General features: G+C 39.4%; 1 protein-coding gene and 1 long non-coding RNA gene across 7 annotated transcripts in view; one reads left to right on the forward strand and one right to left on the reverse strand.

Annotated features, from left to right (window-relative positions):
- Nucleotides 1-1,351: 1,351 nt before the first annotated feature.
- SACS (sacsin molecular chaperone) overlaps nt 1,352-17,830 on the reverse strand; it is an 83,102-nt gene continuing 66,623 nt past the window's right edge. For 4 of the 6 annotated variants that reach the window (XM_023621385.2, XM_070240132.1, XM_023621386.2 and 1 more), the window contains one exon: nt 1,352-14,314. In XM_023621385.2, coding sequence (XP_023477153.2) covers nt 2,757-14,314 — 11,558 coding nt within the window. In that variant the 3' untranslated portion in view covers nt 1,352-2,756. Of the gene's footprint in view, nt 14,315-14,695; nt 14,969-17,830 lie in introns of those variants that run through there. The other 2 variants (XM_070240135.1, XM_070240136.1) reach the window with 2 other exon arrangements.
- On the forward strand, nt 14,790-17,485 carry LOC111768546 (uncharacterized). Its single transcript, XR_011427919.1, has 3 exons — nt 14,790-14,922; nt 15,322-15,373; nt 16,699-17,485. It is a non-coding gene; the product is annotated as an uncharacterized lncRNA (long non-coding RNA).

The raw sequence follows: 17,830 nt of genomic DNA on the forward strand, positions 1-17,830 counted from the left end.
CGAACACTATAAATTTTATCCTTGAGATCTACAAAACATTTGAAATACAGAAAATGTCAACGGGCACTAATGGAAGAAAATCCCACCCATCCCCAAACCTGGCCTGTGAACAGCTTCTCCTTATTAAACACTCTGAACATTGTACCAACAGGCCCCCGTGCTCTCAGCATGCCCCGCTCCCCCCAACCTCCGCTCTTCAAACTAAGTGGACCCTGTGGGTCTTTGCGGATTTCCTCATGGAGCCATTCTGCTGGGGACACCTTTACCCCCGCTCGTGTGGCAGCACAGCACCTGCTCCTGAACGCGGGAAGCCCGTTCCAAGCCCTCTGGACTGTGTGCCACTCAGGAGCAGCTACTCCACACACCTGCTGGCAGCTTCCACTTTGCTTTTAATAAGAAAAGCAAAATAGGGGAAAAGAAAAAAAAGCATAAAATAATAAAACACAAAAATTAGTTCAGACCCAAAATTCCTTAGGCTGCATTTCAAAATCTAGAAGCTCCCCAAAATGAAAACTTTCCAAATATATCTGCTGTAAACTATTGGTAGCAAAACCTGACCGAAATTTAGATGAGGCTACTCATCAGGCCTATGTATTCAATTGAGTGCGAGCATCCACAGCTTTCACTGCAGAAATACCAATGTGTTTGATTCAAGGCTGCTGCCCGACCCAGACGGGAGTCCTCCGTCAACGAGTTATGCGCATTGTATAAACTTTCTAAAACCCAATTCTGGAATACATTTGGATCCAAGGGCTTCATATACAAGATTATGAACCTGTATTTTTCTTAAAAACAAAGTTTAGGAAGAAACCCACAAAACTCCAACTAGATCAACTATCACAAGGGCCAGAAAAGGTTTTCTGTGTAAATTTCAAAGTAGCAAACAGCACTTCTGAAGAAAGTCCCAGAAAGCTGAAGACCCTGCATTTGGGTCGACCCCGAACAGAGAACTATCAGCCTGTTTGGCCGACCTTGGAAGACTGGCGCCTCAGGTCTAAAGACGGACAACATTTCCCGTGTGTCGGGCTCAGGCGTAAACTGGCCCCAGACACGCAGCCTCTCCCGAGGCAAGGAAAATCTCACTTCAGCCTCCACCTAACCGAGAACCGCATACAATGTATCTATTTCCAAATACATACATATGCCATGGAATCAACTAATCTTATTCCCTACAAAGGGGAAATAAAATAGACAAATAGACTCTTAACCAAGTCAATGACCACCTAATAAACCTAGTATATGTCAAACACTTTATATTCAATCATAAAAAGAAACCAAATAAAATTTCAGTATAAAATACACAGGAAAATTCTATCCTAATATTTCCAATAAACACACACATAGCAAAACGTAATATAGGAAGATATTAAGTTTTACTTTCAATGAACTTTCTCAGGAAATACCAGTTACAATGATTTCATATATACATTTGCTTTATTAAAATTATGGCACTTATAACAGCAGAAATAATTACATGGCTTCATATCCAGAAACAATACAATAGTGGAGGCGCAAACATTCCTTATTATCAATAAAAGTAAAAAAACTTTAATACGTTCCATAAGCCCTTAATTGCATAAAATATTATATTCAGCATCATTTACAGCCAGCACACTTACATAAACTATTTATCATCACCTTTCTCTTACACTCTACAAAAGAAATATGTTAAAGTAAATAGGTATGGCAGGATGCTCAAACACGATGAAACTAAACGTCAGTTCTGAATCATTCATGGGGAATACGAGCTGCCAATTCCTTTTATAAACAACTGGATATTGTCACGATGATTTTACAATTTTTTAATGTTTTCAAAGTAAAATCCAAAAAACTCCACTAAGGGCCATGTTGAAAGACAAAAGATTTTTTCTTAACTGCAGCACCTTTAGACAACAAAAGATTACATCCTGTTCAGCCACACTATATAATTTACAACATTTGTGGAAAATATGTACACCAAACAGGAAGCCAATGCTCTAACCATTGGTAAGCACTGTTCTGGTGAGCAGTTCTTGGGAGCTCTATCAGCATCTGGTGATAAGAACTGCTACCGTTTTGAGCTCTCCACATGCTATCTTCATGAAATAGGAAGCCTGTAAACATAAGGTGTAAAAAAAATTTAAAATAAAGATGTAAAGTGCACTCAGTGCACCCTAAGAAGTACTACCTGCATATTCTTAATCAAGTAATATTCAGGATTAAAATACTGTACCATTTCTTAAATGTACTGAGTGTTTAAGATGTAAAACTGCAACAAATTCATAATCAGAACCAGCTGATAAGAAAATAATGCATCCAAAAGAGGATCCACTTAGAGAAATGATAAACTCAAAGACTCAATTCCCCTTATTTGTTTAAACCAATGATATGTCCAGTGTTTCATTAGCTCCTTCAAAAATACCGTGTTAAAAACATAAAATTAACTTCATCCTAACCAGACATACGCAGATTCTTATCTAACACACTGCTAAGCTTTGGTTATATAAAGTGCAGTTCAATAATGTGCCGTCCTAACCATTCACATACATCTAACAAGCGTGCAGCTCACCACCGTCATCAAAATAATTTTCTTTTAGATTCAGTCAAGGTCAGGTCTTCTGCTGATATTCACGGAAATAACAACTCCAAAATTCTTCCTGAACCACCTGCGATGTGCTTCACCAATCCGAAATCACTGACAATGAAGCTTAAACATACAGCAATTCCTATTTGTGCTCCAACACACTCAACATCTAGCTCTGCTTTCTTTAATACTTTCACACCTTTTGTTGTATAAAATTTTCAAGTTTTATGATGATACAGGCAGTGCATTCCATCACCCTCATAGCAACCTCAGAAGTGAACCTGTCGTTTGGGATCTGTGGGAAAGGAAGCAAATCAGGATATCTGGTTTTTAAACTATCCACACCGTAAGCTTCCAATGTGTGGACGTCATTTGTCAGTCCTTCAAGTTGCTGACTATACTCCTCTATTTTCTGAGCAAGTGCAGTTGGCTTCACATCTTTATCAGACTTGCCCCTCACAGCATAGTCAGCAGCAATCAAAGCTAACTTGGTAGAAAGGAAACATTTAAAGCACACCCATTCATTGGCGTTTTTATGAAGGTCATTCCTGGCAGCTGAGAAATTTGCTCTGGCTTGTCTTAACCATCTCCGCGCTTCAACTGGATTACCAGCTGACTTGAACGTGGGAGGAACAAAGAACCTTTGAGAGTAAGTCTGTCCAGCAGAAGGTGGGCATTTTTCTTTATTTTGTTGTTGCCTTTCAGATTTATGGCTTGTTGCTTCTTGATTCCATGAAGTATAAAACCTTTGAAATGAGAACTTGTCTGACTGAAAGCGGGATGCTGAGGTTGAAAATGTTCGCCTTGAGGCTCTGTCTGCATTTTGATCTAGAAATGCCTGTTTCTCTAGTCTGTTAATTTCATTCTGCAAATGTTTAAAAACTTCATTAGCAATGTCGTGATTCTCTGGATTTTTGTCAGGGTGCCACTTCAAATACAATCGCCTAATAATCTTTTTTCTCTCAGATTCAGGAAGCTTCCAAGCTTGCTCTACCACTGACGTCACCTCTTTCAAAATGTCTGGTAAAGAATTCACCTTCAGCTTTTTGGGGGAAGGATGTTTCGAAGATGAGGCCTTGTGGCTCTCTCTACCAGGGAAGAGAGGAGGCACGCTCCGCAGACCAGGGGCGAGGAACTCTGTAGGGCTGGTTGGTGTAGAAGGGGCACTGTCCCTGCTTTGAGAGCTTTCCTCAGGCCTTGAAAACTTATACAGATCAAGAGAGCTAACTATTTTATACTCACTATAACCAATATCAATCTGATATATCTTTCCCAGAAAACTAGAATTATCAGCATCTTCTCTTTCGACTTCTTGTACAATAATTGCATATGTGTATGTTGGCTGGTACGACCCATAGATATCACCACCTTCGGCATCCACGAGGTACCCAACATATTCTCCGGGGTAAAAGACATTCATTGGATCCATAAGCAGAGTGTAATGAATTTCAGCAGGTATTGGAGTGCCGGGCAGTGGAAGTTCAAGTTTTGATGGTTCTGAAGAGTCATATTTCACTCCTAAACTGTCAAGTTTCTCACTGATCCTGTAAATATCATTGCATCCTAGCATAGCAATTAAATATGAAGTGTCAGAAATCAAATTGTCAGTCGCTGACTTCAGCGTCATTGCTAATGCTAACAGGAAATTAATGTCTTTGCTGTCTGAGTGTTGGATGTAGAGCAGGATGACTGCATTACCAAATCTCTTCAAAAAGGCAAAAGTCTCACTTCTACTGTGGGGAATAGGATTAAAACCTTTAACTCTTAATGTCGTTTGAAGTTTTTCAAAACAGGACACTTTCAATCCTTCTCTTAGGGCTTTGCAAAGTCTTATGGCTTTTTCTTCATTGGCCAGGAAAGCATTATCATTTTCATGCTTCATAATTCTAATTAGTCCTGTAATGAACTGTTCAGAAGACAAGAGTAACTGCAGTCGTCCCTGAAGAGAACACAACGCTCCGAACTGACAGACTTTGGGAGCCTCTTCATCTAACTGTTCTTCAAGTATACTGCTCAACAAACGAGGTCTGAGTTTCTGAGGAAAGAGCATAATCAACTTCGTATGGAATCCATGGTCCTTCCCGAGGTAGCACTGGCTGAGATCAACCAACATCTGCACGCCAATGTTGCCCTGGATTCTGCTTTTGTAATGTGGGGCATCATCAAACACTAAGATGCTCGACTTCACCAATCTACCATCCTGGCTGGGAAGGTAAAGTGTGAGGTCTCGTACATTCTCAAGATCATTCCTCACCTTGACTGAATCATTCTGTAGACTCCTGAACAAGCCAGAAACTACTCTCTTCACTGTACGCATTTCATTAGGATCTAACTGTTTTCCTTCAGAATTTTTGAATATGCGGCTCAACACTTCAACATACTGCTTAGTTGAAATAATATCTTCAGTACCTAAATGTTTGAACAACTGATGAAAAGTGCCAAGTTCTAAAGGTAGCTTGTACAAGTAAGGTTTGAAATCAGATTCATATTCTAGATTTATCACTACCTCCTCAGGTTTCAGAAGTTTCCAACCATCTTCTACCATCACAAAAGCAACCCCGCGCAGCTGAAAACGAAACTCTCTTTTTTCTGCACTGAGAAATTCATAGATGCTCCTTAAGACCTTTGCTCTAGTTTTTACCATTTCTTCATCCAAAGTTGTTATGTTGCATATGTTTCTGCAGTTATTAATGACCTTATCAAGAGGGGGATCCAGGTTAACATTAAGCATACTTAAAACTTGTTCGAGCTGTTCTTGTGGACCAAGGTCACTACCTTCTTGTTCTTTGATACTCAAGGGCGTGGCTTTCTCTGGGAGAATGGGGCAGGATGTCCACAACAGCTGGAGCACATCACACTGCTTAAACTTTGGATTTACTTGTGCTCCGTTGAACTTTATAAGAGGAAGTGTTCCATTTACCTCTTGATACTGAGGATGAAATCTAATAAATTCAGCAGGGGCCCGCTCAGGACATAAGAAGGGTATTAAAGACAGTTCTTTCAAAAAATTTCCAGATAACAAATCCATTCGTTCTTGGAAGATATGATGGAGAAGGATATCAACTGTATTCTGCAATGTTTCCTTAGACCAGTTTTCTGTGGTAGCTCTCACACTGATTTCCTTAGCAAACTGTAACAACTGCTGCTGGGAAAGTATGTATTTTAGTCCAATATTTCTTAAGAATTCTACCCAGGATGTCATAAATGCAACTTGATTTTTGGGTTTTATAAGTTGTTCCAATTTTTTAAAGAAGTCTTTAGGAATAAACAATTTCTCAGGAAGCATAACTTCAAAAACTCTCACAGTTCTATCATAGAAATGTTTTGCTTGCTTTAGTCGACTGTTAGCATCATAGATGATCAATAAACTTTCCAGTTTTTCAAAAAGTTGTTCCTTGATCTCTGACAGTTCCTCAATACTTGATAATCTATTCTTGAGATAGATCAAGTGCTCTAATTTTGCATCGTAAGAGAGATTTTCAATTTTTGGTAAGAGGTGTTTCAAATATACCTCAAGATCATCTACAGGTACACAACCCAGCACTTCATAGAGTTCTTTTAAGTGTATTTTTTCTTCAAGAAATGCAGATGGTGACGATTGTGTCCATTTTTCCACTTCAGCTGAAGGAATACTTTTTGTAAGTACATAGCATGCTCCAAATTTTGCAATGCTCATATAGCGACCACTGATGGATTTGTAGCATGGAAGTGATTTTAAAATCTTTATGTCATCTTGAGACATCAAGTGACTCAAATTGCAGTTGAAATACATCAAAAGTGCTTCAAAGTCATTTTCTACTAATTTTTCAGTTCTAAATGTTGAAGTTTGGACCATATAATGTAGAGCCTTCAAAATGCTTGCAGGGCTCTCTATGTTTGCAGTGTGACATGACAACAGAGGGACAAATGCACTGTCTTTGGAGCAGATTTTGTTCAAAGCAAGCTGAATACAGCCAGCTTTCATGAGAGCATGAAAAACTTTATCACTCTGGGCATTTGGAAAAACTGCAATGTGCATCAGGCTTAGAGGGAGCAGAACGTCCCCTTCAGGGACCACAAGCTGATTGGCTGACACGGTGAACTTTGTTCCAGGAAGCAATGCCCAGTCTTTTAGGGTATCAACAACAACATCAAATACCGGTTTTGTTTCTTCTTGCTCTTCCTTCACACTTACAGATTCGCTGATAAAATGCCATGTATTCTTAAGCCAAGACTCACTTGCAAAATTGTCTTTCCACTTTGTACAATTTTTGGTCTTATATTCACGAGGCAATACAGAGGACAGCAAATCCGCAAAGCTGGAAATATCAAACACTTTTGCAACTTTACAGTTCAACAAAATATTACTGTATTTCAAAAATAATGTATTCATGAACAAGTCTTTGCGGGATGGAATCAATTCATGGTATGTTGTCAGAAACTTGGGTCGTTTTGCATCAAAAGTTTGCAAAACACTGTCCAGTGTAATGAGCAGGGGCAGTCCCTCCACTTCAATCTCATTTTCTTCTGCATCCTTAAAACAATAATCAACCAAAAGTTTTAAACTATGAAAAAGTTTTAGGTTCGTCTGCTGGAGACGACAAGGCAGCTTCCCAATATGGCAATTAGTATCAGGAGAGGAAAATGTCATTAAAAAAGACCTAACATCAGCGGGAGTTACGTAACTAACAGGAATATCTGCGTCTATAAGACAGTGGTAAAGATTAGCAGTTTCATCACAGTTATAAACCAAGTTGAAACCAATTTCTAAAAGTAGGTGTTTCAGTCTATAGACATTCTCTGCTACCGTTTTGCGTGTTGTGATATTATAATCTGCATTTTTAAGGTGCTGTAATTCATCTTGCAGTAAATTGTCAAAAAATGGTCTAGTTTTATTTGAAGTAGACATATTAATCCAAGTAATTATAACTGCAGAGTGCAAGTCAGAGCCGTCAATATTGGGAGCCCGCACAACAGGTAAAAGACGTTTCATGTCCTCATGAATGCAGCTGTACAGAGCCTTCACCAGGCAATACAAGTCTGGTTGTAGATCCAGCCTGTTAACTGGGAAAAATGATAAAAACTTCTTTAAAGTGTCCTTTACCACATGAATAGGCGTGTTCTGTAGAACCGATAATGTTGGGTCAGACCCAGGGAAATAGCGCTTTTTTAACTGGATTAATAATTCAACATATGCAGGAGCTATTAATGCTGTCATCAAGCTGTTGTTCCAGTCACTTCGCACACCAACTCCATTATCATCACGCCACAGGTTTCTTCTGGCTGAATCTAGGGCAAAGTGGCCATTCACATGAAACGGCAATCCCGTCTCCAAAGAGAGCGGCAAAAAGCAGAAGGCCCTGTGGGGTTTCTTATAGTTGTGAGTAATGCAGGCAGCTACTCCACCGCGCGGAAAGAGAGTAATGTCTTGGTTCTTGTGAGCTGATATAACGCTCTTAGACACTTTTTCCATACTTGAAAACCCCGATCTATTACAAATTAACCATGTAGTGAGATTTCCTTCAGAGTCCTCCGTATCCATAGTATAGGTTATCTGTTGAACGGGTATGTCTTTGAGCTGCCTCTTTTTAGTAACACTATCAATTACAGATGCATGAAATTGCTTCCTTTTCAGTCTGTCTCCATCAGTGATTTTGCCCTTTACGGAATACAGAACATTCAGAGCTCCACTAGCTTTATCTATTTCACAAATAGAAATTTTTTCCATGTGATTAAGAAACATTAAAAGTTCTGCACCATCTGACCGCAATTTGTCCAAAAGATTCTGGACCATTCTGTCTGATGACGGAACTGAAGATATTTCTGAAACTTTTGCCATTTCTGCACTACGAAGAGGAAATCTAAACATTGTGCAATTATCCAGTTTAAAATGGCTTCCCAAATAAAGATCCAGAACATCTGAGAACTGTGTCCTAAAATCCGCATCCAAATCTCTAAACATGCGTCCAGGACTAATGGATGTGGCTCCAGGTGCGTACCTGGCATGAGGATCAAAAATACACAGGATGTCATTGCCAGAAATGAAAGAAGGACAGTCTGTAATATGGTATACAGAATTGAATCCTATTCCATATTGTCCAGTTTTACAAGGATTTCCTTCTTTGGTGCCTTTTCCAAGATTCTGAATTCCTCTGACATCATCTTCTGTAAAAGGCTGGTTGTTATACACACAAAGCGCTGGGCCCTGCAGTGGGGCCCACTTATCATCAAATATTCTATCGACTGGATGCTGTCGAGGATCAAACACAAAACAGATTTCTGTGGCCTTCGCATCATCAGCATTTTGAAGAAGTTCTTTCAGCATTTCCTTTTCTGAAGGATAGGCATTAAGGATACTCTTAATTCTGCTGGTCAGTTTCTCTTTCTGTCCAAATTCAGTGCCAAGTGTTGTGAAACAGATGTTGGATGCGTATCTCTCTAAGGCTTTATGTCGCTTTGGCACTGCTCCTAGTTTCACAGCTACTTCCCTGGGTATATCAGCGTGACAGTATTTCACAGTGGTATCCCTTACTTTTATCCAAGGACAATCATTGTAGCATAAAGATTTAGCAGGGAGAAGCTTAAGATTACTATCTGGCAATAATATTTTGCCATAGTTTTTCTCACAAAATTCTTGTTTCTTTTCTCTAATGAGACTCCATATTCCTTCACTAATTATTCGCCGGCAAAGCTGAAAATTCTCTTCTGTTATTTGCTTTGTTCCTTTTTCTTGATCAATAGATTCTAAAACAAGGGCAAAATCTTCAACAGTAAACGACTGCCTCACCCCCACACTTTCAAAAAGTTCACGGAAATTGTTTTTATATTTATTAGGCAACTGATAAAGGTATGGTGCTGCTTCAAAATTCAAATGAAAGGAAACTCTTTCTGAGTCAACATAAGCATTCTCAACTAGAATGAAGTTGAAGAGTTTTAACTTTTCAACAATTGACATCTTAGCGACTTCATTTTGCATCATTGCGTCATGAAGGTATTTGTAGCAAGCATTGGTGATGTTTTCCTGGTACAACGTAACCCCATCATCAACTGATCTTGCAACTTCTTTCAACTGGTTTACAACCAGATCAACCGTTGGCTTCCTCAGCAATCCCAAAAACTCTTTAACAGCCAATGGCACGGAACCACACCCTCTGAAGGAATGTGAGTTTTCATTTAGAATTGGTTGCAGAAGACAAACTATATCTTGATGCTCAGCTGTATAAAGGTCAGTTGCTGCAAACATGGTTTCAGGCTTAAAACTGTTACCTTTCCAGTCCAAAGAAAACCCTGCTGGCTTTGTTAGAAATGGAAGAAAGGGTATTGTTTGATATTTCGCAGCAAAGTCCCTTGCTCTGGGATCCCTTATTTTTAGCTTTTCATCGATGAGACTCAGCAGTATGCTGCTGCGCAGACAGGCTGCAGCATGGTCAGTTTTATTGACCTCAGCAACCGACTCTGCACGCTCTAGCATGTCATCCCACAGAATATCATCTTTGGCCATACCTAACTGAACTAGTTTAATCAAAATAATAGGATTAAGATAATCCTGAGTAGAACCATAAGGAAAGCGACCATCTTTAGTATCGAATAACTTTGCAACTCGTCCTTCAGGGTGGATTAATCTTGATGGTAAAACCAAAGGATGCCCCTCAAGAGAGCAAGGAATACATGGAGTAACACGCAGAATTCCTGAGTATTCATCAACTTTTTCATTTAGAACAAAATTCATCAAAGGATCTCTGAGTTCTGCTTCAATTTCTTGAATATTTGGAAAAAACACTTCTGAAAAAAATTGTTTCTCTGAAAATGTATTTTCCAGCAGTATCTGTTTGCAGCCAGCTTCTTCAAATCCTAATTTTACTGAGGAAGGAAGTTCAACAGCACACAGGTTTTTTGATCCAGTCTTCTTGAGGTATTTCAAAAATATCTTGAAGGCCGCTGGACCAACGTCTCTTCTTTTAAGTATGGAGTCATCTAGAAATCTCACATTCTTCATGGAAACCCATGTAGATCCATCAGAGAAGACTCTGGTTAATTCTTTCCCTTTGCCATGAGCTATATCTTCATAAAATCCTTGACAAATTACAGAAAAATCATCATGAACGGAATCAGGATCAGGCCACACTGCATAGTAAGTATAATCCACCAGCTCCCCACTGGTGGCCAGGTCACGGAGGACGCTGAGGGCCTCTAAGTAAGCTTTCACAACAACGTGTCTCATGAAGGTGGTATTCCAGCGTCCTTTTGTATCTGTCTTCCAGATTTCTTTCCTATTTGAAGTAACAGCAAAGCACCCATTGATGTGAACTGGCAATCCTGTCTTTATACGCAAAGGCAAATAGCAAAATACCTCTCCCACGTGTGGTTTCACGGCCCACTTCTGGTCCTGGATCTCAGACAACAGAACTCCCACCGCCCCACAAGGAACTAGTCCCAGTCTTCTTCCACTTTCACTCAGGGAAAACTTAAGAGCCTCTCCTGTATCCATGCAGGAGCACAGAAGCCATGTGGTACACTCCACTGTTTTTTGTGGCAACTCATCTGATGGCTTTTTTGATTGGCCCAATTTAGCCATTTCAAAGAGAGCAGCTGGGTCATCATCCGGCCCTCTGAAAAGTGGTGACTGTAAATCCGCAATCCTCCTGAAGACGTGGTGAAATTCTTCAACTGTGATCTGAAGAATGCAAGATGACTTTGGGGCATCAGCAGGCGGCTTTTTGTTACTGCTGCTGCAAGTCTTCATGAGCTTAGCAGCTTCCTGTAAAACACTTAAGACAGGGGCATGCAATGCTTTGGAGGAGCAGGATTTTTTTTTAATTATTACTGTATCTTGTGCTAAGCTGGGATTGGCTTCCTCAATTTTCAAGTACTTCAAATACATTGAGGTTACACTCTGAGTGAAAATGATAAGCCTGTGTCCACAGAGACTAAATTCATCCACAAGAGAGTAAATATCGGCTGTATTATAGCAGGTGCTACTAACTTCACTCACTTTCGCTTCCTGCTGAGTTCTAAACGACAGTCGGAAAATGGTTCCATTGTAGCTGTAAGGGGCTTCCACAGTCAAAGGTAACTGACAGCCAAATACATTTATAAATGGTTTGAACTGATTAGGAAATTTCCTAAGTCTTTTCTGTTGTTTACTCCAATTAATTTTGATCCCAGGATTAGATTTGTCTTTAATGTGTTTACTGATATGATTTATGTTTGGATCGAACATTATCATGAATTCTCGACTCATAATAATGGGAATGTCAGTGATATGGTACACAGAATTAAAGCCAAGACCAAATTTTCCAACTTTGTCGACTTCTGCCCTTTTTAAAGATTCTCCTAACCTAGTTATGTTCACAAAATCTGAATCTGAGAATTCAGAATTATTGAAGGACCACAAAGCAGGCCCATGACAAGCTGCCATCCCCGGGTCTAAAAGGTTCTCTCTAATGTCCATATTTCTTCTCATATCAATCATGAAACTGCATTCTGTTGCATTTGCATCATCAGCATTTTGAAGTAGTTCTTTAAAAATATCTGACACTGAAGGGTACTCTTCCAAAATATTTTTAATTCTTACAGTAAGTGGTTCTCTTTGTCCTGACTGCTCAAATCCCATGTTTTCAGGATTGATCAATCTTGTACTAAGGCATGGAACTTTCAGCCATTCTGCAGTTTTCATGGGTATGTCTTCATGCACCAAAATGATTGGTTCCACCGAATCTTCCAGTAAGTCATTGAGATCATCGACTTTAATGTCGCAGTAACAGCACTCATGAATTGGCTTCATGATCAGTTTAGAAGTATTCTTGCTGTGATGTATAGGAACTGGTGTGTTGGGGCTTGCTGGAATCTGATTGCTATATAGCCATCTGATAATATTCAACATAAGATGAAGATTTTGTTTGCTTTCTTGTTCACTGAGATCTTGGTCACTTTTGAGATATACCTTCTGAATGACCATGGAAATATGATCTGATGTCAACTCCTCTATCGAACCACAGACCTTAAACAGTTGGTGGAATTTTGCCATGGTTTTAGGCACACTATGCAAATAAGGCTGAAGATCAAGATCATGGAACGGTTTTATCACGGCTTGGGAGAGGGGACAAAATTTTTTGCCAGTCCAAACCCATGGAAATTTTAAGGCTCTGAAAGCATCTTTCCCTTCATTTAAATGATCATGCATGAATCCATAAATTTCAAGCAAAATATGTTGGAATTGATAGTAGTCTTCATCACTAAAGGTTTTCGAAGTATACCAATCAACAACAATTTTAAAGTGTTTTAAGACAGCACTGATACTAGGTTTTGTGACGATACCTAAAGCTTTCTCCAAGTTTATATGGACACTTTCAACAAGAGGAAGTGAGGAGCCCACTAGAATTGCATGCATGGCATCACACATATCCGGCGGAGCACAAAGGTCACAGATGTCTCCTTTCCAGACCAAAGAGCCCGGATAATTCGGAGGCCTTTCCTTGCAAGCTGGAACCCATTTTATTTTCTTCAGTGTCATCTTTCCTTCAGCTGACTGCAACAGTGCATGATTCTTATTTAAAACTAGTAAGAGTGTTTTGGCTTTCTTTAGAAGAACATCCTGATTTGGACAAGAACTGACCTGCAAGCCTTCAATTTTTTTTGCCACTTGCACAACATCTTTCTCTTTGAGACTGGCTTCATTTTTTAATCCAATCTGTCTTAAAGAGTGAAGAATATCTGGTGAGGTAAAAACTGAAGGTGGGAAACAAGTTTCTTCTTCATCATAAAAGAGATCCTTTAGTATTTCTATGTCAGGATCAAAGAGTTCACTGGCTGATACAATCTGTTCCTGTGAAATCTGAATGAACTTTAATGGCATTAACCAATCAAGTACATTTGGATTCTCATTTTTAAGAGAGGATAGATTCTCGAGGATCCATAACATAAGATGTGTTATCTCTTCATGTGAATAAAATGCATTTTCCATGTCTTTTAAAACAAGCTGTAAGCAACTAGTGGTCTTTAACGTCTCTATTTTCAACATGTTTGCCAAGCGAATAGTAGCTTCATCACTGCTGTCTATCACGGGAACAGAGAGCCGCAGGCCTGGTGGAAGTTTGGCAGTATGGTGCAAGACTTTACACCCTTTCAGTTTGGTATAAGAGGAGAGTCCCTGACCAGATGAATGGTTAACTCGCTTGAATATTGTCAATTCCTGAATTATTCTTTTCTCCTTTTCACTGCTATCAGTTAAACCAGCTAAGAACTTCCTCAGGGCGTCTTTGTGTGTCGGAAGTAGCGAAGCTATTTGATTACACAATTTCTGCAATGGCATCTTCTCCATTATCTGCAAAACAGCACTAGGTAATGGTGAATTAATGTACTTTTTAATAAGTGGATGTTGTATGGAGGCATCTAATTTTTTAAGGATAATGCCTCCAAGTTTTTGTACAATGTCTGCTAAAAATTCTGGAAGCTGTGCTTCAGATTCATCATCTAAAATGACTAATGACGGAATCCTGAGTCTAATGAGTTCCACACACATCTGGCCTTCCTCTAGTGCCGTTCTGGGGATAAGTGGCATCTCATCAAATAAAGTCAAATCCTCTGAAAAATGTATATAGAGGTTCTTCCAAACCATTTTAAGCCACGAAACAGATGGGTGACGCTTGTCTTTATCACACGGATACCACTGAACGATCAACTCTCTGCCAGGCCAGAATGTATTCATTGCTTCTTTGATAAGACGTGCAAATCGTTCTGGATTTAGAAGCTGCAGCTGAGTACATGGTCTTCCTGCAAATTGTAGACAGAAATGTTATAAATATATATAATTCTACTGTAACTTATTTCGCTTTCTATTCTTGCAGATTAGATAGTACTACAAAGTCAATTTAAAGAGTTTTAAGTACACTGTAAAAATGCAAAAATTCAGCATAACTGGGCTAAAATAAGTTTTAAATAGTAACCACAGAGAATCTACACATCAATCCATATTTATAACCAACTATAGAAGAAATAATTCTCTCTAGAAAGTGCCTATTTTAAATAAATATATAAAATGCATTTACATGTGTTTCTAAAATTATCCTATAATGTTCCACAAATGGAATCAACATGGAAAATAATTTTTCATGGTTATTTGTCCATAAATAAAAGCACCAAAGAAAACGTGGATAAAGTTAAAATAAGTACCATTTTATTGAAGGGTAAGTAATTTACAGGCAAACCCAACATGAATTTCCTTTCTTCATGTTTCCAGGAGCCGCCTGGCTGCACAGGATGTAGAGAAGGACAGGAAGTGAGAGCACAGAGGTCGGAGTCTCAGTCTCAGCTCACCAACCCTGTCTGAAGCTGAGGCAGCAAAGAGACGTACAGTTTCCCTTCAGCCACCAGCTAGATGTGTAAGTTTGGTGTCACTTAATCTTCCTGGGACTTAAATTCTCTCATCTGGAAAAAGCATGGGGATGAGGTTCTAGGTCTCAAGACTGCTCTATATGCACGCCCAAGTGTGGAGCAATTCCACAACTTTCCCAAAGTCACTGGGACCTAGCTGCCTATTACTCATTAAAGGATGTTTGCCAGAGCCCTGGGATTTCGCAGAAATGCATCAGGGTCAAGCCACAGGAGCAAGCGTGGCCCTGCTGCGCGGGCAGGGCTGTCCCCCACCAGGCAGCTCCACTTCTGATGTTTTACAAACTAGGAGACTAGTAAGATGTCATCTGGCGGCAAGAGTTTTGCTGATTTTTAACCACTGGTCTAGAAAATCACACTTTACTTCTAAAGTGCATTCTGTGTTTCAGAGTTTCTAATACCTGGAGAAACAAAGTTAAAGATAACACTCTATACCTACAGGTATGTATTTGCCATGTAGAGAAATAAAAGCACTCAAATCAATCTTATGGAAAACTAACATTCAGTTTTCTCCCTGTGTACATACAATTTCTAGACTCTTAAAAGACGAATTTTGGAAAAAGTTATAAAAGAGGGCACACCTCAAGCCCCTCGAAATTTCTGTATTTATTAGTTTTTAACCAAGGAAGGACATCCTTATTTAACAGTCTTCCACATCAGGAAGATGACTTGACCTCCTACCAAGAAAATCACCTTTCTTGCGACAGTAAGACATTTTAAAACTACTGTCATAGAAGTTTAACCAAGGGCACACTTCTGCAATTTTTGGAAGATATCAATACCAAATTCTGAATATTTTCAGTTTCTACATTGCATGATTTAGGGTAAGTCAAGTAGTAATATTTAGGAAATCATACAACCTGGTCAGGAGTCTGACTGTATAAGCCTCTTGTTCTGCGTCCCATTAAAATACAGTTTTTATAATTCATTTTTAACAATGTATTAAAAAAATGCTTACTGGATTAATTATAACAGAATATCAAATCATATGTAAGGCAAGGATATAATACCAAAGACGCAAAACAAGAGTTAGAAATTAAAATTCAGAACACTCGGAAAACAGAAAATTAAATATGCACCACACTGTGTTCTGTGTTAATAACTGCCACATGACGTGCATTTTGTAAATAATTGTATCCAATATCCTTGCATGAAATTTGGCAATTTATAAAACACATACCTACCTTCAGGAAAATTATCTACTATTAATTTATAAATAAAATGCCAATAAAACATACACACTACATTTAACATGCAACTAACACACCAGTCATGCTCAAATGAAAAAACGTAACAGAAAATAAAGGAGAGAGAAAATGCAGTAAGGCCCAATTCTACGTACTCAGGTCGATTCAATCTGAAGTCCTGATTTCCATTTATTTTGTATTTAAGGCTTTAGGCTTTTAACCCTAAAGTACAAATGTTAACACAGAGAAAAGTCTTCATGTCCTGGGTTAGAAAGCCATTGAAACTGTAAAGCACCTCTAACAGAAATGATTTCTAATGAACGACTTGTGTTTTGGTTGCCTAGCCTTTAAAAATATCAGCACTGTCAAAAGAGGGTAACTGGACAGTGAAAGTGCTCCTAGTGACCAGAAGGTTTTATCCAAACTGGCATCAAATATGATTATCTAATTTAGAAATAACTCTCCTAAGAGGAGTTTTTCCCTTACTACAGATCAGTTCAAAAGCGTAACATCAACACGCATCACTACTCAAAGACTGCACTATGGCTTTTGTTAACGTTTGTTTATGTTTACGTTCAGTCCTGACCTGGAGACAGGTTTTCACCACGGATGGAAATAGGATGTTATAAGCTACGTTAAAGCAGACCTAACCGCAACAGCTCGTCCCGAGCGCTCTCGCTGACTGTGCGTTTACTGCGCTGGGCCAGATGCTCCCAGAGGTGCGGCCAGCCAAGACTCCGGTGACCTGAGGCTGGAAGGACAAGTTTTTCATTGTTTTCCTGTACAGAAAGTGGCAAGGGCAGCTTTGAGGGATGACAAGTTCTAACAACGTTGCCCTGTGTGGAGAGACCTGAGTGCTTTGTAAACACTATGTGATAAAGTAAAGGTTCAAGGAAACGGTGAACTGAAGGTTGGTCAAATCTCCAAAGAAACAAAAGGGAGAAAAGGAAAAGAGCCAGAAAAGGAAGGAAAGGAGAGCCTGCTGTCAGCCTAGCTGCACCCGTCCAGCCCCACGGGTCCGGCAGCAGCACTGCAGGCACTGCAGGGTCCGGCAGAAACTTCCGCTCTAATGTGGAGCCTGCATGCGGCTCAAAAGCAGCACTAGTGACCACACTCCTTCAAGAGGTCAACACCGACACTCGCTGCTGCCTTCCTTGTGCTCCTCTGAACAGGAGAGCAACCATGGGGGGATCACCGCCACACCTGGAGTCCTAGGGTGGGCAGTAACCACGCAGTCTGCTTCTATCAAGGTTGTTTTCCTCTGTGATTACATCTTAAAAATGAGATATATTGATTAAGCTTTAAGAATATACAGTAATAGTAGCTGTAAATGATAAGCTACTTTTAATAAAAACTAGAAACCAAATTTAATATTTATGTGAATTATCAGTATAACAATGACTTGGTCTCAAAATTATACAGCCTGAATCAAAGAACAGATTGACTCCAAAAACAATATTTACCATAAAAACAATTTCCATAAAGCAAATCTTGCATGCTCTAATATTCCAAGTGAAACATGAACTAGGGGAAAATAATATAGGTTGAGTCAAAAACCTCTTATTTAAAAAAAAAAGACAGTCACTAAAATGACACACTAGGCACTGTAAGGCCAAGTGGCCGACGGTTCCTAAGGAGCTGTGTCAGCGCCTTGCCATGCCTCGGTACGCCACGGGCGGGGCCGCTCTGCTGCTCCCAGCCTCAGCACACT

Source organism: Equus caballus, chromosome 17 (genome assembly GCF_041296265.1).
Source record: "Equus caballus isolate H_3958 breed thoroughbred chromosome 17, TB-T2T, whole genome shotgun sequence".
Lineage (NCBI taxonomy): Eukaryota > Metazoa > Chordata > Mammalia > Perissodactyla > Equidae > Equus > Equus caballus.